The sequence below is a fragment of the Erinaceus europaeus genome, chromosome 8 (genome assembly GCF_950295315.1).
Source record: "Erinaceus europaeus chromosome 8, mEriEur2.1, whole genome shotgun sequence".
Taxonomy (NCBI): domain Eukaryota; kingdom Metazoa; phylum Chordata; class Mammalia; order Eulipotyphla; family Erinaceidae; genus Erinaceus; species Erinaceus europaeus.
The window spans coordinates 81,071,975-81,096,589 of NC_080169.1; the positions used below are offsets into that span (position 1 = coordinate 81,071,975).

The window sequence follows — 24,615 nt, forward strand, 5'->3', positions numbered from 1 at the left end:
AGAGGAAGCTACAGCCTACAGATGTAGGAGGGAGAAATAATCGCCCCCACACCCGCCGAGAGAAGCCAGAAAGTGGAAGTTCTTAGAGAATAGATACACAGTTAGGTTTTTCTGTTTGTTTTTGTTTTGTTTTGTTTTGTTTTGTTTTACACAGTTAGGTTTTCAAGGTAAAGCTGAAAATGATAGTCAAGCCAGCCTTAACTCCAAATGTATTTGGAGTCTGGAACAAACAAGCATGGGACATCGGAAAAGTGCTAAGTTTTTCGGAAAACAGAATATAGGGTACAGGAGGAAGAAGTGACATAGGTCTTAATTGCAGACAGTGGCCCATTACGTAAGAGCCTTCTGTATTAGGAAATGACTTTGGACTCTATCCTGACTCCAAAGGAAACATTACAGATTTTGTTATTGTTTTTCCAGAAGAACCAACACAGCAAAATTGTTAAAAAAAAAAAAAAAATTAGTTCAAATCAAACGCAAATACTACAAATAGAAAAAAAAAAAAAAAACATAGGCAAGGAATAAATAAGGAGGCTGTAATTCAAGCAAAAGGTAACAACTCAGCATAATATGGTTGCTTATAATACCAACTAGTCAGCCCTGCAAGATGAGGCTCCTCTAAGCAAGGAGGAGGCAGATGTCTCCAGTCCACACAAAACAAGGATTTCCAATATCAGAGCCAGAAAACTCAGAAACCAGGGTTTCCAGGAAGCCTCCAAACAATGCTGATCTTCCTTTGCACTATTTGCCTCTGTCACTGAAAACCTGGCTTTTATTCCACACTCTTGGGTGTTACTTAACTCCATGTTCCTGGTTTGACTTCACTCATGGATGGATACTTTGGTTTCTTTCTGGTCACAGAGCACTGCTTGGCTTTCCCTCTTCCTGAGAGAGAAAACTGTACGTTACAGGTGTGAAATGGAGATTTTATTTATTTTTTTAATATTTATTTATTTATTCCCTTTTGTTGCCCTTGTTTTATTGTTGTGGTTATTATTGTTATTGTTATTGATGTTGTTGTTGGATAGGACAGAGAGAAATGAAGAGAGGAGGGGGAGACAGAGAAGGGGAGAGAAAGACAGACACCTGCAGACCTGCTTCACCACCTGTGATACTTCTATTCTATTCTTTTAGACAAGTTCTGAGTTGTCCAGGATATGAGACACTCCCACCTTGAGACTGTTTTCCTCAGGCTTACAAGTGAATGTATCACCATCCCAAGTCCTTAACTTGATTTTAAACCCTGAGAGGAAATATCTTTCTTAACTTCACACTGATTTATCTGTGAGATGTTTATGTACTATCTTCCTAAATGAATACTTAAAGGAACAAGAAAAAGGATAGCACCTACCTTGAAAATGTTAAGTGAATTAAGAGAGAGAAAACTATGAAATATTTCTAGCTTCTTTGTATGGCCAGGGATATAATTCTAGACCTCTTAATATGCCCCATAAGGCAAGAACAATAGGCATACCCAATAAATAATCATCTAACAGAAGTTTTTCTATAATGTGTCACAGGATGTGTCTTTATACTTGTACTAAGGAGGAAAAAAATGCAGTGAGTAATTTCTTACTGAAATATGTTACCTGCTCTCAGGAAATAACATATTTAAGGATTAAAAATTGGAAAATGTTTCTACAAATGTTACTTTATTCTCCTTAGACACCTGACCTTCAGCATTTAGTGATCTCTCAAAATGAAGTCCTATAAAATAAACTTTATCTACCTGCTTAAACAGCTGTTAAAGTTGGTTAAACATGGCATCCCAGATTTGTTTGTTTGTTTGTTTGTTTTCTTAATCCCAGATCTGTTTTATAAATGATTGCATCCAAGGTAAATGAAGCATTTCAAGACCCACTTGTATTAATTGCTTTGAAAGCACTGAAATAGATCTGATAACTTAAAACAATGTCATTATTCAAATAATCATATCCTTGACATGATTAGTAGTTAACTATAATCAAACAGTCTTAACTCAAATTAAGTTTGTGCTTCCAAGAGGAGCCAGGGGAATTATAGACTTTGGGCCATGGAAAAGGCCTGTACTGATTTATATCCATTACAATGAAGCCCAACACTGTTTCCATACTCTTTGTCTTTCTTCCCATGGTGCCTACCACTATTCTAAATGCATAGCATCAGTCATCTTGACTACCACAATAAAATGCCATAACCTGGGTGGCTTAAACAGCAGATGTTTATTTTCTCAGTATTGGGAGTGAGGAATCTAAGAACAGGTCTGATAAGATCAGTTTCTGAAGGTGCTCCTTTTTTCTGGTTTGCAGATGCTTTGACTTCTCCCTATGTCCTTACTCAGCTCTTCTTAGATGTATGAGTATGGAATGAACAAGTAAACTAAGGTCTCTTCTAATAGTGGTACTAATCCTCTGAATCAGGACCCCACTTTAATTAGTTCCTTTGGCCAAATACAACCAGATCAAGTTAGAGATTCATCATAAGAAATTTTAGAGGGACAGAGGGACACATTCAGTTCCTACATTCAGAATATTCACATTCATAGTAAACAGTGATTTCTCATAGTTGCTAAATAAAACTTAATCATGTTGTTGACTCGCCATGTTGATAATTTTCTATACCATAAGTTATCCTAGGTCTCAAACCAGCAAGATGGCTCCCTTGGAATGGTGTCTGCTTTGCCATAATACAATCCAGGTTTAAGTCCACCACACTGGGCTAAGAATTGGTGCTGTTGTGTCTCTGTATGTGTCTCTCTCATGAATCTGAAAATTTTGGCCCAGGGCAGTGAAATCTCAGTAGTAACAAAAAAATCACCCAGGGTCTCAAAGTCCTACAAAACTTTTAATGTAGGGGTCAGGCAGTAGCGCAGCGGGTTAAGTGTAGGTGGTGCAAAGCACAAAGACAAGCATAAGGATCCCGGTTTGAGCCCTGGCTCCCCACCTGCAGGGGAGTGGCTTCACAGGCGGTGAAGCAGGTCTGCAGGTGTCTATCTTTCTCTACCCCTCTCTGTCTTCTCCTCCTCTCTCCATTTCTCTCTGTCCTATCCAACAACAAGGGACATCAACAACAACAATAATAATAACCACAACAAGGCTACAACAGCAAGGGCAACAAAAGGGGGAAAAAAAAACTTTTACAGAGAAATAGAAACCAAACGGTGACACCAATATCTATATTCTAAACATTTTATGGAAAGAACAGCATTTTAAAAATAGCAGTATTATTTTTTAATAACATCTCTTCATTTACCATTGATTTACAGTACTATCTATATTCCTGGAAGACAGTTTCACACATGTACATGTGTACAATTCTCACTACAATCACCAACAAAGTGCTAGTGCCTTTTCCTTTATCAGAATGACCCCCTCTCCACAATCACCATCCCCACTCCATAGTCATCATATTTTTTCACAGAACAGCATTTTTATCCAAGGTGGATTCCTTTGAAACTCTTTCAAAGAAGAATTAGGGTGCTTTTTCAAAGACTTATGACTCAAATCCATCTAAAAGCACAGTTTCACTGTGCCTACTGGAATGCACAGGGCAGGACTTTGCAGGTAATCAAGATGGTGTAGCAAGGAAAGACACTGACATTTTGGAACAGAGTACTTCCTAGGCATAAATGACAAACTAAACTTCCAGATTCATCATCCACCAGTCTAACCACCAATCCTGAAAAAGCAATCAATATAGGAAATTCACTATAGTTATAAGAGAGGTCACATAATTTATGATAATTTATTTAAAAATCATGTTAATTTTGAAAATTAGTATAAAATAGAAAGTCAAATGAAACAATGCCAACTCTCACTTGTAAAAACTAGTTGTAACAATAAAGCAACATGTAATTTTGTACCCCAAAATTCACTTCCCATAGGCTTTTTTCCCATTTTAAAACACATTTCTAAAGTTTTTACATAGTTTATATACATTTATTTGTCTTTCTAACTTGCAGCAAAAAGTGTAAATATTTCTATAAACTAGGGATGGAAATATCATATGAAACTGAAAATATCATTAATACAAATATAGCTGGTGGGGGCCAGGTGGTAGTGCACCTGGTTAAGTGCTCACATTACTATGCTCAAGGACCCAGGTTCAAGTTCCTGGTCCCCACCTGCAGGGGGAAAGCTTCATGAGTGGTGAAATAGGGCAGCAAGTATCTCTCTATCTCTTTCCCTCTCTATCTCTTCCTCCCCTCTCAATTTCTCTGTCTCTATCCAATAATAACTAAATAAAGTTAAATGTATGTATATATATATATATGTATATATGGTGAAAGACAATGAGAAGGAGAGACACCTGCTGAAGCACTGTGCCACCACTCATGAAGCTTCCTCCCTAAACATGGGGAGCAGGGGCTTGAATACAAGTTCTTACGCATGGTAATGTGTATGCCCTACTAGAAAAGCTACCACTCAAACTCATGCCTGTTTTATTGCTAATGTTTAGCATGCTGATTTCTGAAGGAAAAATACATCCCTTTTTTTGTTCATTATAAAATTACCTGTTCATGTTTTAGATTTTACAGTTTCTTTGAGAATTCAGCTAAGCCTGCTAAAGAAGAACCATAGACTTTCCCACCAACTTTGGAAACTTTAGGGGAATGTCAAACAGACTCCTCTCCCCAGGGCAGTGAGTAATAGTTTAGCCAGTCCCAAAATTGTGCTATTGTAGTTACTTCACATGTATCCATGACCGTGTTCCTAAATACCTTTGACACTGTTCACTTTCAACAGGACTCTTCCATTCTTTTTAAATGTTCATCTATCTATTAATGAGAGAACCAGAGTGTCACATAATTCTGACATCTGTGATGCCCAGATGGAACTTCAGACATCATACATGTACGTCCAGCACTCCACCCACTCTGCCACCTCCAAGTCATGGTATTCTTCCACTTTATATTTTAAAAAGACATGAAAAAATATCTGTGTTTCTACTTTAAGGTTTCAGGGTTTTTGTTTTGTTTTGTTTTTTGGCTGCTATCCAATTAATACTCTACTAGAGTGATTGAGGAAATGGCTCAATTGATAGAACATTCTCTCTATCTATCTATCTATCTATCTATCTATCTATCTATCTATCTATCTATCTCACTGCAGCAAATAAAAAGTATACTTAAAAAATAATCTTCTGGGAGTCGGGCAGTAGCCCAGCAGGTTAAGCACAGGTGGCACAAAGCACAAGAACCTGCGTAAAGACCCCGGTCAAGCCCCCGGCTCCCCAACTGCAGGGGAGTCGCTTCACAGGCAGTGAAGCAGGTCTGTAGGTGTCTATCTTTCTGTCCCCCTCTCTGTCTTCCCCTCCTTGCTCCATTTCTCTCTGTCCTGTCTAACAACGACAACATCAATAACAACAATAATACAACAACAATGAAAAACAAGGGTTAACAAATGGGAAAATAAATATTTTTAAAAAAAGACGTGGAAAACACTTATTTCCTAATTTAGTTTCCTTCCATCTTCTACAGAGTTGTAAATGTGATCACAACTGATGCAAAGAAGTCTAGAGCTTCCCTGTGGTGCTGTGGATGAACCTAAAAATAAAGATCTGAGTTTGGTTTTACATATTGAGTTTGTTTATCTGCTCAACTCAAAACCAAGTTGACAGTACTAAGACACAATGCATCAGGAATTTTGGCTATTCAGATAAGACTATCTCTTATCACATTGCTTCTTTCTCTGTTAACAACATATTGTATGAAAAACTACAACTGACATGTTCTCTTCCTACAATATTTCCTGAGGGCCCACAAAAACACTTTTCTTATTAAGACTCTTTGCCTCTAAAAGGCAAAGTGGCATCCTCTATAGATTTCCTCCCACCTCCCACAGCTCCAAGCACTCATCTTCCCATTCCAGTTGTTTCTGGAAGTGTTCATTTCTCAAGGAAAATACAAAGATGGGCAGAAAGAGAAGAATTCCAGATGCCTTGGACAATAAAGACAATCATACTGGTCTCTAAACTGGTGATGGTGGGGACAGAAAAGTGGACCTTCTAGCTCAAATCTTTGAGGTTACTGAAGTTGCTTTTGCTTCACAAAGAAAATCAGGGAAAAGTCGCCAATATTTTTTTAAATGGGGGGGCTTCATTTTATTTATTTTTACACTTGATTGGGGTGTATGGGGTAATAGTTAATAGTAAAGTTGTTGGCATGGAGGTACAACTTTTTTTTAAATATTTATTTATTTTATTTTCCCTTTTGTTGCCCTTGTTGCTTTATTGCTATTGTTATTATTGATGTCATCGTTGTTGGATAGGACAGAGAGAAATGGAGAAAGGAGGGGAAGACAGAGAGGGGGAGAGAAAGACACCTGCAGACTTGCTTCACCGCTTGTGAAGCCACCCTCCTGCAGGTGGGGAGGGGACTCGAACAGGGATCCTTACGCCAGTCGTTGTGCTTTGCACCCCGTGCACTTAACCCGCTGGGCTACCACCCACTCTCACCAATAGTTTTTAACCATGTTCCATTTGCACTTGGGAAATTTGTCTCAAAATCTGGAAATAGACTTAGTATTAGACATAGCATTAACATTGTTTAAGTTTGACCTTTTGTGTGCATGTACGTACATTTAAATGGAGAGTTAAAACAGGCTACATTGGGGGAAACAGACTAAACCACCATATGCTGGAATCACTTCAATTCCATATTTGTCAGGTGTAAAATGGTATAATTTAAAGAATATTAAATTTGACCTTCTGGTTCCTAAGAAATACTACCTGTTTTATCAGACTTAACTTTAACATTGTTACATTTTGATTTGTGTGCATGTACTTATATTTTCCTCTTTTTCATAGTTTTCCTTCTACTTATAAAAAGGAAATAATGGCAAAACCATAATTCCTACTCCATATCCCATCCCCTCCACTGATAGCTTTCCTATTCTTTAACCCTCTGGGAGTATGGACCCAGCATCATTATGGGGTGTAGAAGGTGGAAGGTCTGGCTTCTATAATTACTTCGCCACTGATCATGGGCATTGACATGTCAATCCATACTCCCAGCCTGTCTCTCTCTTTCCATAGTGGGGCAGGGTTCTGGGGAATCCAAGCTCCAGGCCACATTGGTGGGGTTGTCTGTCCAGGGAAGTCTGGTTGGCATCATGCTAGCATCTGGAACCCGGTGGCTGAAAAGAGAGTTAATATATAAAGCCAAGCAAATTGTTGACTAATTATGAACCTACAGGCTAGAATAGTATAGATGAAGAGTTGGGGAGGGGGTCTCCGTTTTTTAGATAGCTAGTAGGAATATTTTAGTTATATTCCAAAGGGCCTGTGGCTATACTAGTTTTTTTTTTTTTTTTCCCTGAGCCTGAAATATGATATGCAGGTAGATCCAAGTTATTTGCTGGGGAGATGATGTTATGGCTGGAGAAGGACCAGAAAGCTGGATCAGGGAAGAGAGTAGCTCCCAAATATGGGAAAGGCCATCATCATCAAAACAGCCTGGTACTGGAACAAAAATAGGCACACTGGCCAATGGAACAGAATTGAAAGCCCAGAACTAAACCCCCACACCATTGGACATCTAATCTTTGATAAGGGGGCCCAAAGGATTAAATAGAAAAAGGAAGCTCTCTTCAATAAATGGTGCTGAGAAAACTGGGTTGAAACATGCAGAAGAATGAAACTGAATCACTTTATCTCACCAGAAACAAAAATCAACTCCAAATGGATCAAGGACCTGGATGTTAGACCAGAAACTATCAAATACTTAGGGGAAAACATTGGTGGAACACTTTCCCACTTAAACCTCTAGGACATCTTTGATGATACAAACCCAATTGCAAGGAAGACTAAAGCAGAAACAAATCAACAGGACTACATCAAATTGAAAAGCTTCTGCACAGCCATGTACTTATAGTTAAGTGGGGATATATGACAGGCTACTTTAGGGGGAAAAGACTAATGCCATCATATGCTGGAATCACTTACATCAATTACATACTTGTCAAGAGTGCAATAGTATAACTTAAAGAATATTAAAGTTGACCTGATTCCTAAATAGTTACTACCTGCCCTAAAGGGAAAAAAATTCATATGTACAAATATATTGCTTTGGCTATTGGAGAATTTTTCCACTTTTTGATGCATAAATCTTGTTTATTGACATATATTTGCACATTCTGTTTATCAACATCTTGTTCGGGAAATCTCACAAGCATGCACAATCTGGCATGAGATACTTGTTTCTCAGAAAACTGTCACAGAAATAGAAATAACTAATGTCTTAGCCAGGCAATGCACTAGTGGAAAGTAAATAAAGACCATGAACCTTAGTTTACTACCAATTCGAGTGGACAACTTACATTTCTTACTTTAGAATCCTTGTGCCGATGTTAATAAATTACTTCAAGATGACTGCTCTCTGGAATTCAGGATCCATCACTTTAAAACTTAAGAGTTGACAACCAGGCTACATAATCAAAGTTAATAAAGTCTCATCTCAGCTGAACACATCAGTCTTCATACAAAAGCAAAAGGACTCAGAAATCATTCTCTTTAGTTCAGAAATTGTTTCCTTGGTTTTAGACCCACATCCTCCTAGATTTTCCTACCTGACATTTGACACATACAGTGGTCAAACAGCACACACAGAAAGAACTGCTCAGTTCTGGCTTTTAGGGGTGCTACGTATTGAACCGGGGATCTCCAATGCCACGGGAATAAAATTCTGCTCTATTACTACTGGTGCTACCTCCCCATTTATGACCTGTACTGTGGATGGTGCTGTCTCTTAGGTCTTCAAATTAACACTTAAACTATAAACCTACTCTTTTACTAAGTATAACTTAAGAAACACAAACAGAAAGGGAAAACATAAAAGTGAAACTGAGTGTGTGTGGTGGATTACACCAAAGTGAATGATTCTAGGGTAGAAGGAGGAGTGTAGAGGATGGAGAGGGCTTTGGGATCCTACTGGGTGATGGTGGAAAAGAAACTAAGTTGGAGGTGAAAGATGAGAAATTATACTCATGGGTCAGCAACTGCACTGTAAGCCATTAACCCCCAACAGAATGTTTTTCAAAATGTCTCTTTTATAGAGTGTCAACTATATTTACGTCGTTGCCAAAAAGAAAAAGCAGGAAGATGCTTCAAACTTCTATCCCTAACTTCACATGTGACATGTTCTCTGGTTCTCTAAATATTGTACATATTTCGCTATGCAAACTCTGTTAATATGGCTCAGGTACTTACCTGTCACCTCATCCACTACAGGACTCTGCTTAGTATATCACCCCCACCACTAAATGCAACAAAGAAGTTTAAAACTGCTCATATTTTCAGTGGTCAGGAAAGAAGTTTGGCAGCTGGTGTGAAAGCTTGCACAATGAGGCTTGTACATTGAGGTCCCAAGTTCAACCTTGGCACTACATAAGCTAGTCACACTTTCTCTCTTTCTTTCAAAATAAATAGACAAATATTTTAAATAATACTGTTCATATTGCTAGGCAAAAATAAAAAAAAATTGCCAATATCTCCAAATTCGGATAAAAAATATTCTCTGGGCATTAAGTGCATCTTCTCTATATGTTGTGTATTTTATGTAGTTTCAATCATAGCCTATATTTTACTTTGATTTCTTTTGTCACTTAAAAAAAAATACCTGCAATATATTTTAGAAGTAGTGTCACTGTAAATCATCCCATTTCATGACTGTAAACTAAAGTTGATAAAATCACTCCTATAATGACATGCACATTTTTTTCACATCAACAGAGCAAGAGATAAATAAGCCACCAGTAGTATGATGTTTATGAACTGTTTGATCTTTTGTGTAAGTTTTTGAGGAGTTAAATTACCAATTCGAACTCCTACTACTAGTGATTACGATGATACTAAATAGTGTGGAATAAGAGCTAAAAGTATCTGTATAAGACTTTTTAGGGGGAGTCGGGCTGTAGCGCAGCGGGTTAAGCGCAGGTGGCACAAAGCACAAGGACCGGCACAAAGATCCCGGTTCGAACCCCGGCTCCGCACCTGCAGGGGAGTAGCTTCACAGGCGGTGAAGCAGGTCTGCAGGTGTCTATCTTTCTCTCCTCCTCTCTGTCTTCCCCTCCTCTCTCCATTTCTCTCTGTCCTATCCAACAATGACAACAACAATAATAACTACAACAATAAAACAACAAGGGCAACAAAAGGGAATAAATAAATAAAATAAATTAAAAAAAAAGACTTTTTAGGGTCCAATCTTAATTTCACCATTTTCTGTGTGACCTTAGGCAAGTTACATAACCTCTCTATAACTTGATTTCCCATAAAGTTTGAATAATAACCAAATACTCCCCTATGGAGTATTACAAGAATTAACTGACAACACACGACAAGCTCCAGAAACTATACTTGTTGATTAATGAGTGTTATACAAATTTAAAGATATGTCTTTTCCAAAAAGATCTTATTAATTCTTAATACAACCAGAAGAATAGTAAGTGTTATTGCAACATTATTGCCAAAAACATTTATATTTTCTTTGGTGATTCTTATGTAGTTACTTAAGTCATTAGTCATACGTAATACACTTTTTTTTTCAAATGCCAGAGAAGAGAATCTTGGTTGTTCTCAAGTACATTTAAATTGCTTAACATAAAAATAGGTTTGGGAGCTTATGTCTTTATTACTCACTAGATTTATACATACTCTGATCAGGTAAGTTTACCTGGAAAAACCAGTATAACTTTTTTAGGTAGAAAAAAGTTATACAAGCTGCCTTATCACTTCCAATAGTGATCAGTAACATGAAAAAAGCAGAAAAGACCGGTAGGCTGGCAGCCCTATAATTACCAATTTACCTATTATATATGTTCTTCTATCACAGAGGCCAGAGTATTGTCAAAAGAAATTATACAGAAGAGTCCCAAATTGGTCGTTTTGCAGTTGATCCCAGACCGTGTCAAGAAAATTTAAGAAGACACACATGAACTTACAAAGACAACTTATACAGTAGATGTGATAGCTTCAGATATTTGTCCCACCTTAATGAGGAATATTATATAATAAGGCTGACTTACATACTTACATTGATTGGGGGGGGAAGTGTAATAATAAAATGTAAGTCAAACAGACAAGTGTCTGACTATTTAAAAAAAAACAAAAGCACTACTCAATGGTAATGTTGTAAATGAACCTGACTGAAATCAACAAGGGCTGAGTTCCAGTTCTTCCAGTATCACAAAAAGGGTATGATAAGCAGATTTTTTTCAAACTATAGGTCAGGACTCATCAGTTACTAAGTCAAGTTAGTAAGCAGCTTATTTCTTGTTTTCTTTAATAAAAATAAATAAATAAAATAGAACATAATCAATGAGAAGATATTATTTCAATTACATGTGTATGGGGAAGTGCTGGTTGTCCTTATGTACGTATCAGGTCACAAAATTAAATTTATTTCTGAATAGGATGGTAGATATACTAAGTGACACTAAACTAGAGTATATCACTTGACTTCTGTAAAGATATTTTAATAACTGAAAAATTATTCTACTTCAGTAAGTAGACTCAAATAAAAATATTCCAAAAAGTTTCCTCAACCATAAAACACTGTACTACAGTGCCAAGAGTTATCACAGTTAAGCACCATACTTGCATGCATAAGGAAGGCCCTGAGTTCAATCCCTGGCACCAAACATGCCAGAATGATGCACTGGTTTCTCTCTCTCATTCTAAAATAAATAACTCTTTGAAAAAAATACTGTATGAATACAGTACAGTGACAGCAGTTGGGTATACTTAGAATTTAGTTTTCTTGTTACAGCATAAAGTAAACCTGCAAGAAGCTTGGGCATAGAAAAAAAGCAAGAAACTAAGATACCACCTCACTTCTGTAAGAATGGCATACATCAAAAAGGACAGCAGCAACAAATGCTGGAGAGGTTGTGGGGACAGAGGAACCCTTTTACATTGCTGGTGGGAATGTAAATTGGTACAGCCTCTGTGGAGAGCAGTCTGGAAAACTCTCAGAAGGCTAGACATGGACCTTCCATATGATCCAGTAATTCCTCTCCTGGGCTTATACCCCAAGAACTCCATAACACCCAACCAAAAAGAGGTGTGTACTCCTATGTTCATAGTAGCACAATTCATAATAGCTAAATCCTGGAAGCAACCCAGATGCCCAACAACAGATGAGTGGCTGAGAAAGCTGTGGTATATATACACAATGGAATACTATGCAGCTATCAAGAACAATGAACCCACCTTCTCTGACCCATCTTGGACAGAGCTAGAAGGAATTATGTTAAGTGAACTAAGTCAGAAAGATAAAGATGAGTATGGGATGATCCCACTCATCAACAGAAGTTGAGTAAGAAGATCTGAAAGAGAAACTAAAAGCAGGACCTGACCAAATTGTAAGTAGGGCATCAAAGTAAAAACCCTGTGGTGAAGGGTAGACATGCAGCTTCCTGGGACAGTGGGGGGGTGGGAGTGGGTGGGAGGGATGGGTCACAGTCTTTTGGTGGTGGGAAGGGTGTTTATGTACACTCCTAGTAAAATGTAGTCATATAAATCACTAGTTAATTAATATGAGAGGGGGAAAATTAATTGTATGTCTCGAAGTTTTTCAAAACAAACTGAATCTTTTTAATATATAAGCTGTGTAACTGATATGCAGACTCTCTCAAAAACCTAGACCAAGTAGATCAGAAGCAACCAATAGCACAGCTATATACAAGATACTGGGTACTGTACAGCAAACCCTAACAAAAGGACTTTTCAAAGTTAACCCAATTACCAATTAATGTGATGATAACATTAACTATTGATTGTCTTTTGGAACCCTAAGACAGCAGGAACCTTGCCGGGATAGCCTGAGGGTGCTTCTTCCCGAGCTAGTGCTCTCTGGGTTGGAGAGAACTCAACTGGAGCTGATCTAGACTGCTGCGTGGGAGAGGGATCAGGAACTCGTGCCGCACTAACTTCACAGGAGATACACTCTGGAACTCTTGGAGCCAGAAAGCAATTTCCAAGTGTCTTTAATCAGAAGAGCAGCTGTTTTTATACTCTCCAAGTAGGGTGGAAACAGGATGTGACATAGAGAGGGTAGAGCGAAAAGTGACTGGTGGAAGATCAGGGTGTGACAAGGAGAGGATCAGGGTGTGACAAGGAGAGGATCAGGGTGTGACAAGGAGAGGGGGTGGAGCAGGTGAGAATCCTACCACTAAACCACCAATGCCCTGGAAGGAGTGTGGTGCTTTATGTAAATGTAAAAGTGATTTATGTAAATAGACCAAAACTTTGAATGGGAACAAATCAATCCCTATGTAGGCATATGGTTAAGCAGAAGCCAGGGGGAGCTGGCATACTACCCAACAGAACCTCAAATCTCCACTATAGAGCCTCTATTTCCCCCAGTCCTGGAACCCTTGGATAGGGCCCACTTTCCCGTATGCCTCTCCCAATCCATATCAAAAAATATTGCATCTGCCTATCACAATCTAACCAACACAACGATTGCCACCTCAACATGCTTCACTTCAGACTGTGTCCAGAGACTTCACGTGTGGAATGACAACCCTTCAGCTTCATTACTCGGGTGAGACCTTTCCTTTCATAGTATACTCTAATTTCATCTCAGGTGGTTCACTTTCTAACAAAGTCCCCAAACCTAGATATACACCAGTTTTTGTGCTAGAGAACATATGTTCACAAGTATCCGTAAACTACTGCAAAATAAATACCTGAAAGCAGAAGTACACTAAAGTTTGCAGTGAGTACCCCCCTAACACTTCCTCTCCACTATTCCAAGCTTTGGGTCCATAATTCCTCAACAATTTGTCTGGCTTCATATGTTAACTCTCTTTTCAGTCACCAGGTTCCAGATGTCATCAGGATGCCGGCCAGGCCTCCCTGGACTAAAGACCCCACCAATGTGTACTGGAGCTCCGCTTCCCCAGAGACCCACCCTACTAGGGAAAGAGAGAGGCAGACTGGGAGTATGGACTGACCAGTCAACGCCCATGTTCAGCGGGGAAGCAATTACAGAAGCCAGACCTTCTACCTTCTGCAACGCACAATGACCCTAAGTCCATGCTCCCAGAGGGCTAGAGAATGGGAAAGCTATCAGGGGAGGGAGTGGGATATGGAGATTGGGTGGTGGGAATTGTGTGGAGTTGTACCCCTCCTACCCTATGGTTTTGTTAATTAATCCTTTCTTAAATAAAAAAAGAAAAAAGAAAAGAAAAAAGCAAGAAGCTCTTAGAATTATCAAAGATAATTCTAAAATATTGCTTGAGAGAAAGAGAGAGAAGAAAGCCTGAAGTTTCTTGATAATTTTATAATCTCCTTGGTAGTACCTACCAGTGGAAGGGAACAAGACTAGAGATGAATGGCAGCACCTGTGTTACTGTGGGGGTCTTGTAAAAGAAAAAAACACACACACTTAGGAGAATGGTCATACGAGAAAAACTTGTGTGTAGCTACTCCCTGCAAAAGACCAGATCAAGAGCATATGCTAATTTTGACTGTCTGCATAGCCCTCCAATGGCACTTTACTTGGGGATATGAATCACTCCTTTTTTCTTTTCTTTTAATTTTTTAAATTATTTTTATTTATTTGATAGAGACAGCCTGAAATTGATAGGAATGGGGAGAAAGAGAGAGAGAGAGAAACACCTGCAGCACTGCTTTACCACTTGCAAAATTTTCCTCCTACAGGTGGGAACTATGGGCTAGAACCCAGGTCCTTGTGCATTGTAACATGTGCACTCAATCAGGTGTGTCACCACCTTGCCCTTCACTCCTATCTTCTTCTCACTTAAAGATTAGAATTCTGTGTGAGGCTCTATATCCCACAAATGATCCCAGACAGCACATTATCCTTTACTTACATTACCTGAACACAACATGGTACCTCAAGTAGAAAACATTTTAAGAAAATATTTGCAAAGAAACTGGAAAACAGTTCAGAGAAGAGGCAGACTTCCTCACTACTTTCTCATCCAAGTACTATTAGAGCACTCTTTGAAAAGAAAAGGCATTCAAGATCACATATAAATAAAAGAAGGTATCTTTCCCTGTAAAATAGAAGAGGATTAAAGAGGAATGGGCTTCCTACTCAGGTAGCCTTCAAAACTACTTCAAGAGTAATGAGGACAGCTATACTTGTGAGACCTAGGGGTACTATAGCTATAATACTTCAAGTAAAAAAAAAGTATACATGACCTTTCAATCAACTTCATTTGTATGTTTTTAATACTTATTTTTAAATTTGTTTATTTATTTCTTGGATGAGAAATGAAGAGGAAATGATGAGACAGAGAAGGGGGATAGGTCTACCCAGTAAAATGCACTATGCTCAAGGACCAGCCCCCGCTACACAGCTGCGGCAGGGATGCTTCACGAACTGTAAAGCAGGTCTGCAGGTGTCTGTCTCCTCCTCTGATTTCTTTCTGTCCTATCTAATAATATGGGGGGGGGGGGCTGCTGGGATATATGTGTTGTTTTCCATACAGTTCATGCATTTTTGCACTGATCAACTGAGATTATATTCTCCCACTAATCATAAACAGATTTACACATGTCAAACATCTGGCATAAATTGAGAGGTATAGCTTCCAGCTTTGGAAGACTCATTCACTCACCTGGGAGCATTGTTTATAAATGCCGGTTGAACAGATGAATAAAAAAACATAATATCTACAATGTTATCAACTGTTTTTTGTTTTGTTTTATGTGACTTCCACCTCTTTAAGAGAGTGGAGGGGGTGATACAGATGAGGGCTACAAGAGGAAGATAGTGGTTGTGAGGAAATTTATGAGGGGGGCGATTAAGAAAGCTTCAGTTACTGCTCACAGACTTCTGACTGGAAAGAAAAAAAAAAATCAAACAGATTGAAAAAATGAGCAACCATTACGTGTGTTCTGGAAGTCTCCTAGGTAGCTTTTACTTACCTCTGATGTTAGCTACAAAACCATGTGGGATTTGTTACAGCAAGCAATTGTTATGAGGATGGCTCTCTCATAACAATTTCTACAAAATGGAAATGTTTTTCTAATGAAAGGGCACATGCTAGGAAGAACTCTATAGAATTAGTACTAGAGTGGACCATGGACAACACTTGAGTCAGAGGCTGAAACCCAGAAAAGATAACTGACCTGAGGTCATAGTTCTGGCAGCAATGGCTAGACTAGGAACAAGAGTTGACTAAAATCTACCAAATTAAAATAAGGTCCATCATTGTGTCTACTTATATAGTTGTTAAAAAGACAAAGCTCATGATATGATAGTATACATAGAAAGACCTAAAGAATCCAGTAGAAAATTACTGGAAGTTATTAGGCAATATAGCAAGGTATCAGGCTACAAAATCAATGTACAAAAATCAGTGGCATTTCTTTATGCAAACACTAAGTCTGAAGAAGAAGACATCCAGAAATCACTCCCATTTACTGTTTCAGCAAAATCAATCAAATACCTAGGAATAAAGTTGACCAAAGAAGTGAAGGACTTGTATACTGAAAACTATGAGTCGCTACTCAAGGAAATGGAAACTGATACCAAGAAATGGAAAGATATCCCATGCTCATGAATTGGAAGAATAAATATCATCAAAATGAATATTCTCCCCAGAGCCATATACAAATTTAATGCAATACCCATCAAAGTTCCACCAAGCTTCTTTAAGAGAATAGAACAAACACTACAACCATTTATCTGGAACCTGAAAATACCTAGAATTGCCAAAACCATCTTGAGGAAAAGAAACAGAAATGTAGGCATCACACTCCCAGACCTTAAACTATATTATAAAGCCATCATCATCAAAACAGCATGGTAATGGAACAAAAATAGGCACACAGACCAGTGGAACAGAATTGAAAGCCCAGAAATAAATCCCAACACCTATGGGCATCTAATTTTGATAAGGGGGCCCAAAGGATTAAATGGAAAAAAGGGGCTCTCTTCAATAAATGGTGCTGGGAAAACTGGGTTGAAACATGCAGAAGAATGAAATTGAACCACTTTATCTCACCAGAAACAAAAATCAATTCCAAATGGATCAAAGACCTAGATGTCAGACCAGAAACAATAAAATACTTAGAGGAAAACATTGGTAAAACAGTTTCCCACCTACACCTCAAGGACATCTTTGATGAATCAAACCCAATTGCAAGGAAGACTAAAGCAGAAACAAACCAATGGGACTACATCAAATTGAAAAGCTTCTGCACATCCAAAGAAACTATTAAACAAACAGAGAGACCCCTCACAGAATGGGAGAAGATCTTCACATGCCAGACATCAGACAAGAAACTAATCACCAAAATATATAAAGAGCTCAGCAAACTTAGCACCAAAAAAGCAAATGACCCCATCCAAAAATGGGCAGAGGATATGAACAAAACATTCACCTCAGAGGAGATCCAAAAGGCTAACAAACATATGAAAAACTGCTCTAGGTCACTGATTGTCAGAGAAATGCAAATTAAAACAACACTAAGATACCACCTCACTCCTGTAAGAATTGCATACATCAAAAAGGACAGCAGCAACAAATGCTGGAGAGGATGTGGGGACAGAGGAACCCTTTTACAATGCTGGTGGGAATGTAAATTGGTAGAGCCTCTGTGGAGAGCAGTCTGGAAAACTCTCAGAAGGCTAGACATGGACCTTCCATATGATCCAGTAATTCCTCTCCTGGGCTTATACCCCAAGGACTCCATAACACCCAACCAAAAAGAGGTGTGTACTCCTATGTTCATAGCAGCACAATTCATAATAGCTAAAACCTGGAAGCAACCCAGATGCCCAACAACAGATGAGTGGCTAAGAAAGCTGTGGTATATATACACAATGGAATACTATGCAGCTATCAAGAACAATGAACCCACCTTCTCTGACCCATCTTGGACAGAGCTAGAAGGAATTATGTTAAGTGAACTAAGTCAGAAAGATAAAGATGAGTATGGGATGATCCCACTCATCAACAGAAGTTGAGTAAGAAGTTCTGAAAGGGAAACTAAAAGCAGGACCTGATCAAAATTGTAAGTAGGGCACCAAAGTAAAAACCCTGTGGTGAGGGGTAGGCATGCATCTTCCTGGGCCAGTGGGGGGTGGGAGTGGGTGGGAGGGATGGGTCACTGTCTTTTGGTGGTGGGAATGGTGTTTATGTACACTCCTAGCAAAATGTAGACATATAAATCAGTAGTTAATTAATATGAGAGGGGGAAAATCAGTTGTATGTCTCAAAGTTTCTCAAAACACAAACTGAATCTTTTTAATATATAGGCTGTGTATTTGATATGGACTCTCTCAAAAGCCTACACCAAGTAGATTAGAAGCATCCAATAGCACAGCTATATACAAGATACTGGATACTGTACAGCAAACCATAACAAAAGGACTTTTCAAAGTTAACCCAATTACCAAACAATGTGATGATAACATTAACTATCGATTGTCTTTTTGAACCCTAAGACAGCAGGAACCTCACATCTCCACTATAGATCCCCTTCTTCCCCCAGTCCTGGAACCCTTGTATAGGGCCCACTTTCCCGTATGCCTCTCCCAATCCATATCAAATATATTGCATCCGCCGATCACAACCTAAGCAACGCAACGATTGCCACCTCAACATGCTTCACCTCAGACTGTGTCCAGAGACTTCATGTGTGCAATGACAACCCTTCAGCTTCATTACTCGGGTGAGACCTTCCCTTTTATAGTACACTCTAATTTCATCTCAGGTGGTTCACTTTCTAACAAAATCCCATAACCTAGATATACACCAGTTTCTGTGAGAGAGAGCTTATGTTCATACATATCCATAAACTACTGCAAAATATATACCTGAAAGCAGAAGTACACTAGAGTTTGCAGTGAGTACCTCCCTAACACTTCCTCTCCACTATTCCAAGCTTGGGATCCATGATTGCTCAACAAATTGTTTGGCTTCCTATGTTAACTCTCTTTTCAATCACCAGGTTCCAGATGCCACCAGGATGCTGGCCAGGCTTCCCTGGATTGAAGATCCCACCAATGTGTACTGGAGCTCAGCTTCCCCAGAGACACACCTTACTAGGGAAAGAGAGAGGCAGACTGGGAGTATGGACTGACCAGTCAATGCCCATGTTCAGCAGGGAAGCAATTACAGAAGCCAGACCTTCTACCTTCTGCAACCCTCAATGACCCTGGGTCCATGCTCCCAGAGGGCTAGAGAATGGGAAAGCTATCATGGGAGGGGGTGGGTTATGGAGATTGGGTGGTGGGAATTGTGTGGAGTTGTACCCCTCCTACCTTATGGTTTTGTTCATTAATCCTTTCTTAAATAAAAAATTTTTAAAAAAAAGACAAAGCTCCTTGCCCCTTAGTACTACTGCTATGCCTATCTAATTTCCTAGAGTCAAAATATTTAGGTATACAATGAGTATATATCATTTTAAATCATGTATCAGTTAAGTAGAGGAAATACTGCCCATGAATCAGATTTGGAAAGGAATGTTTATCTCTACTATGCTTTATAACAGGTACCAAATTTAATTTTATTTATGTTTACAGTATGTTGCTTAAAACATGTAATAACCTCATAAGTAACTGAAGAAAGATAAGTATCAGTGTAAAAATATATCATTTGCATTAAAATTTCAGTCAGGTATCCCAAGCTATAAAAACCAATTTATTTCAAGGAAGGGGGAAACTGATTTACAGTTATCTCTGATAACAGTTGAACATATGTGCCAATATCTGTTCCCTAGTATTTGCAAAAAGAAAAAAATGCTGAGAAAAGCATATATACTACTAGAGTTTCAAAACAAACAAAATACTTCCAGCATAGGAAATTACATATAATGTTACTCATGGTGAGAAATAAAGTCCATACTTAAGTATTCTAGCAAAATTTTCACCACACATACAGTCACACAGCAGATGGATTCTAAAAAACAGCTAAACTTGCTATAAGCCAAATGCTCACACAATTAATAATAAAGGATGACAAACATTTTTTATGTGTGTGATAGTATATAAATGAGCAAAACAGATCTCTCTCTGCTCTCACCTCTCATCTCACGCAACCTCCTTTCCCAAAGGTGGTCTCACTCAGCAACCAAATTACAACCACCCCAAAGCAAGGTTTCTGCTATAGCCTCAAACACTTAACTGATAATATCCGGTTTACCATTCCAGAAAATTCATGAGTAGGTTTAAACCTCTACCCGCAGCTTGTTTAAAAAAAAAAAAAAAAAAGCAAGAGAGAGCAAATTGATACCAGCACCCCAGCTGTGACCTGGCACAGAAAGGAAGGAAGGAAGGAAGGAAGGAAGGAAGGAAGGAAGGAAGGAAGGGAGAAAGAAAGAAAGTCCCATCCATTATCTGTACAATTTAACACTTAAAGGAAAGCAACATCTGGGATGGACTCTTAAGTGGGACAGTGATGCTGGATAGGTCTGTGCTTCCTGCACTGAGCTTCTGACCTGGTGATGAGGGCCACCTCCACTTCCTCACCAGTTCAGTAATGGCAATGTCTTTTCCTAGTAAGGCTTAATCAATGCCTAGGGGGGTGGGGTGGGATTGGCAGGATAACAACCACCAATGTTCACTTCTTGCTAGCAGATTGGCTGGTCAAAGGTTTCTCTTATATTCTGAATAAAGGGAAGGCTGGACACCCCTCCACCACCACTTCCAAAAGGTGGATGCAAGGCAAACTATTGTCTTGCTAACAAGTGACAGTTCAGAATGGAAGCTAAGGTAGAAATAAAAGAATGATTTTGTTTAAACGCAATCTTTTCATTGGACTCCAAAGTCCTACCCCTAGGCGAAGTTGAAAAAAAAAAAAATCCCCTGTGACTATGACTCCTTGGAAAGGCTTTCCAGACTTTTTTTAATTACAGGAAAATGAATTCAAAACATAAGCAGATACCTACACATTGTCTAAATCACCAGATCTGTACCCAATTAAAATTAAAGTATGACAGTCGGCAGGACAGGGTATGATAGGGAATAACATTGCTAGCAAAATTCATAAAGCTTTCTCCTTGCCAAACCTTCTAAGAGGTTATAATTGCATTTGATTACTGCAGGTCAGTCAGAAAGCCTGGCCTTTTTTTTTTTTTTTTTCCAATAGTCACAACCCTAGAAAAGAGTAACTGTCAAGGGGCGACCCAGCTGAATTCAAACAACAAAAAAACGGGAACTGTAATCTGCCTGAAAAGGGAGGAGGGAAAGGAAGAGAGACTTCTGTATTCATCAGTCAACATTAATGTCCTTTGTTGTTCACCTTTGCACAGAACATCCAGCTGTACCCCGTGTTCCTTTTCCTCCCAAAGCCAGTGTCAGGCTACTCCTTTTCGAAAAGCGGTTTCCAAGCCTCAAATACTCAACCTTTCCAATTCCCCTTTCCCCTTGATCACTACACAGCCCTGCTCCACCACCACCCCCTCTGCGTTCACTCCGGGTGGAGAGGGTGGCCAGAAGTAAAAACATTGCTGAAATACCCAGTTCTCCCCAAAGACCAAAGAGCACGGCGGCGCAGATGTTGAAATTTACCAGACTTACCCCCCTCCATCCAACAACCCCCCCCCAAAAGAAAAAATTATGAGAAGGAGGCTTCCAAAGGGCCGGCTCTATCAGAGGCTCTTTTGAGGACTGTGTGACATTCCGCACTCTGGGAATGTTGACCCGAGCCAGAGGGAAGGAAGGCTGTGCGCCTCACTTCTGTTTTTTTTGTTTGTTTGTTTGTTTGTTTGTTGGGGGTGGTATTTTCTCCGCGAGGGTTGCAATCGTATCTCTCCACCCTGGGAAAACATTACAGCCCTATGCGACACACACACACACACACACACACACACACACACACACACACACATACACACACACACACACACACACGCCGGGCAGTCTCCCTAAACTCCACTGAGCCGGGTGCGAGCTGGAGGGCGATTGCGTGTCTCCCCAGCACAGCCGTCCAGCTGCTCCCGATGCTCCCGGAGCCGGTGATCAGAGCACCGATCCCGCTGAGATACGAGACAGTGACGCTCACGCCTCTGCCCAAGGCTGGCTCGGCAAAGCCCCGAACCCGCAGCACTAAAACCAACATTAGGCATTTGCAGACGGGCGTAGCGAGACGGAGCACGGGGGTAAAAACCCGAAAGGCGCACCCGGCTCCTGCCAGAGCGGAATAAAAGTTCGCCCAGAGGAGACTCACCCACTCCGTATTTCTCGTGCTCCGTAGGTATCCACATGGTTCAAAGGGGGCTCCGGGGGCTTCGGGCTTTGTAATCCCCGCGCCCCTGCTCCGGTTCACAACAATGCACAGCTCCCGAGTAGCCGCTGCAGCGCTGGAGCCCGACGGCTCCGCGCGGGCTGCGGGAGCTGGGCTGGCTCCTGTGCTAGTGGCTCCTAAGCCCGACGTTGACACCGCGCGGCCGAGGCTGCGCCGCCCGCCGCTCTCCCAGCGGCTACTGCTCACAGTCCTCAGACGCGCTCACGGGAGCCCGGAGGCACTGTCATTGTTCTGATTCACTGAACTAAGCTCAACACGCCGGGGCACTCTCCAGCGCACCCCCGCCCAATAGCGCCCTGACCAGCGCCTCCGCGGCATGCTGGGAATTGTAGTTCTGAGTCTGTCCATCCTGGAACGGGGGCGTGGCGTTAGTGGCTAGGGGGCGGGGATTATACACGTCATTCTGTCCAAATGGTCCAGAAAGTCAGTGTGGGGCGTGGGCGTGGAGGAAGCGCTGCACTGCTGAAGAGTTCGCCTCCAGCCTCGTTTCAATTGGTTGCGGGTTACAGTCGTCCCGCCCCGCGACCCTCCCTTTTCTGCTCTGTGGAATAATGGCCGCTACTAAGACCCATGGGGCTGCCACTGGAGGCAAGGAGGACACCAAAGGCAGCCAGCGGGAAGCCGAAGGGGCCAATTATGAGGGTGAGTACAGTGCGCCTTACATACAGATGGTTTGTCTTCCATTCTCCTGGAACAAGAATACAGTTGATCCCTCCCTCGCCGCAGATTTGGAGAGCCTGCCAAAGCTGAGACCACCTGCGTGTGAGCTGGCCAGAGACAGGGTTCTGATGAACCGGTGGGTTCTGAGATCTCTGCTGGGTAGGAGTGGTCCCCGGAAGAAAGAGAAAATGGGATGGAATAGACTTCTACAGCCAGCCAATCTCATTGGGCATTTGTCATCTTGTTTGGGGCTCCTGGCTCTGTGGTTGCTGCTGAATGGGTGTGAGTGAGTCAATTGAGGTTTGAGCTTCTTTGATTATAACTCTAAGCTGAGAGGTTCTAGTTCCTCTGGCAGCTTTCAGCTTGACCTCAGTTTGCTTAGTTTGGCCTCGGAAGCATATTTTATTTAGGCAGATTTCCAGTTCCTGACTAGTCACTACGCTTTACAAATTTGCTTAGTTTCTGCTTGGAGTCGCCTGTGTAGGCGAAAGTGTGTTTCTCAGAACCTCTGTCTCCCTCAGACTGCTCCCAGCTTTCTCTAGGACTGAATGTGGGGTCTGGGATATCTTCCAAGACTGGGTCTTTAGATTAAGATCTTCCCTGTGTAGGTCCTTTGAGTAAAAGAAAATGAAGTAGTAATTTACACTTGTACTTTTAGAGAAAATGTGCGGGGTCTGGGGTGGGGGCACGATGAGGGTATGAAAATCACATTTCATACTGCTTCTTTCAAATTGCCACCCCGTATGCACTGTAGAGATCAAAACCCAAATTTTAGAAATTGTAGAATTGTCTTTAAGATTCCTAGCCCTGACCTCACATGCCCCCCCCTTTTTATTTTATATGCAATTTAATTGTGTTGTTCTGGTGGATGTAATTTGATGCTTAAACTAGGTTCTCAGTTCTTGTTGAAGGGTTTTTGTTGTTGTTTGTTTGTTTTGGTTTCTTTTTTCTTTCACAAACAAATTGATATTTATTCTTAATTCTTTATCTCAACGACGTAAATTAGAGTATAATTTCCTCCCATCAATTAAACTTCCTAACTCTGAAATTATTGCAATACTTTTATAAAATCTTCAGTAGGCTCCTGACTTAAATATTGTTTTAGAAGTTTATTAATCTGTGAGATAAAGTCATCATAAGCTTCTGTCTCTAAATGTTAAACATGTAGTCCTTTGGAATTTTGAGAAGCAAAAATCTTAATATTTTGTTACTGTTGTAAGTGTCAACGATATGATCAACCCCAAAATAAACTGAGTTGTTTTTACTTCTGGCCACCCTCTCCACCTGGAGTGAGCACAGAGGTTTGGTGATGGAGTAGGGCTGTGTAGTTATCATGGGGAGGGGGGAATCAGAAACCCTGAGTATTTGAGGCTTGGAAACTGCTTTTTCAGAAATAGGACTTACTTTTCAAAAGCACTGTAGTATTTTTAAAAGCACTACCTTAAAAGTTTGTATGATAAATGTTTCAGAAGTGTATAAGGTTAAAAAAAATTAAATTTCCTTCACACATGTTCCTATTCCCAGGTAATAAAGGTTTGATGTGTTTTCTGTGATGTGTCCCTGTATGACACACATCTCAGTGGCTCTCATTATTTTTTTAAATTTTTATCTTTATTTATTATTGCATAGAGACAGAAATCGAGAAGGGAGAGGGAGGTAGAGGAGAGAGACAGAGAGACACCTGCAGCCCTGCTTCACCACTCATGAAGCTTTCCTCCTGCAGGTGGGGACCAGGGGCTTGGACCTG

General features: G+C 40.2%; 2 protein-coding genes across 9 annotated transcripts in view; one reads left to right on the forward strand and one right to left on the reverse strand.

Moving 5' to 3' along the window:
• Nucleotides 1–22,518, reverse strand: part of DOCK4 (dedicator of cytokinesis 4) — a 541,157-nt gene extending 518,639 nt beyond the window's left edge. For all 8 annotated transcript variants that reach the window (XM_060196434.1, XM_060196436.1, XM_060196435.1 and 5 more), the window contains exon 1: nucleotides 22,131–22,518. In XM_060196434.1, the coding sequence (XP_060052417.1) occupies nucleotides 22,131–22,167 (37 nt within the window). In that variant the 5' untranslated portion in view covers nucleotides 22,168–22,518. The remainder of the gene's footprint in view (nucleotides 1–22,130) is intronic.
• A 153-nt stretch (nucleotides 22,519–22,671) lies between these two features.
• ZNF277 (zinc finger protein 277) overlaps nucleotides 22,672–24,615 on the forward strand; it is a 127,142-nt gene continuing 125,198 nt past the window's right edge. Inside the window, exon 1 of the mRNA XM_060196440.1 lies at nucleotides 22,672–22,850. Coding sequence (XP_060052423.1) covers nucleotides 22,760–22,850 — 91 coding nt within the window. The 5' untranslated portion in view covers nucleotides 22,672–22,759. The remainder of the gene's footprint in view (nucleotides 22,851–24,615) is intronic.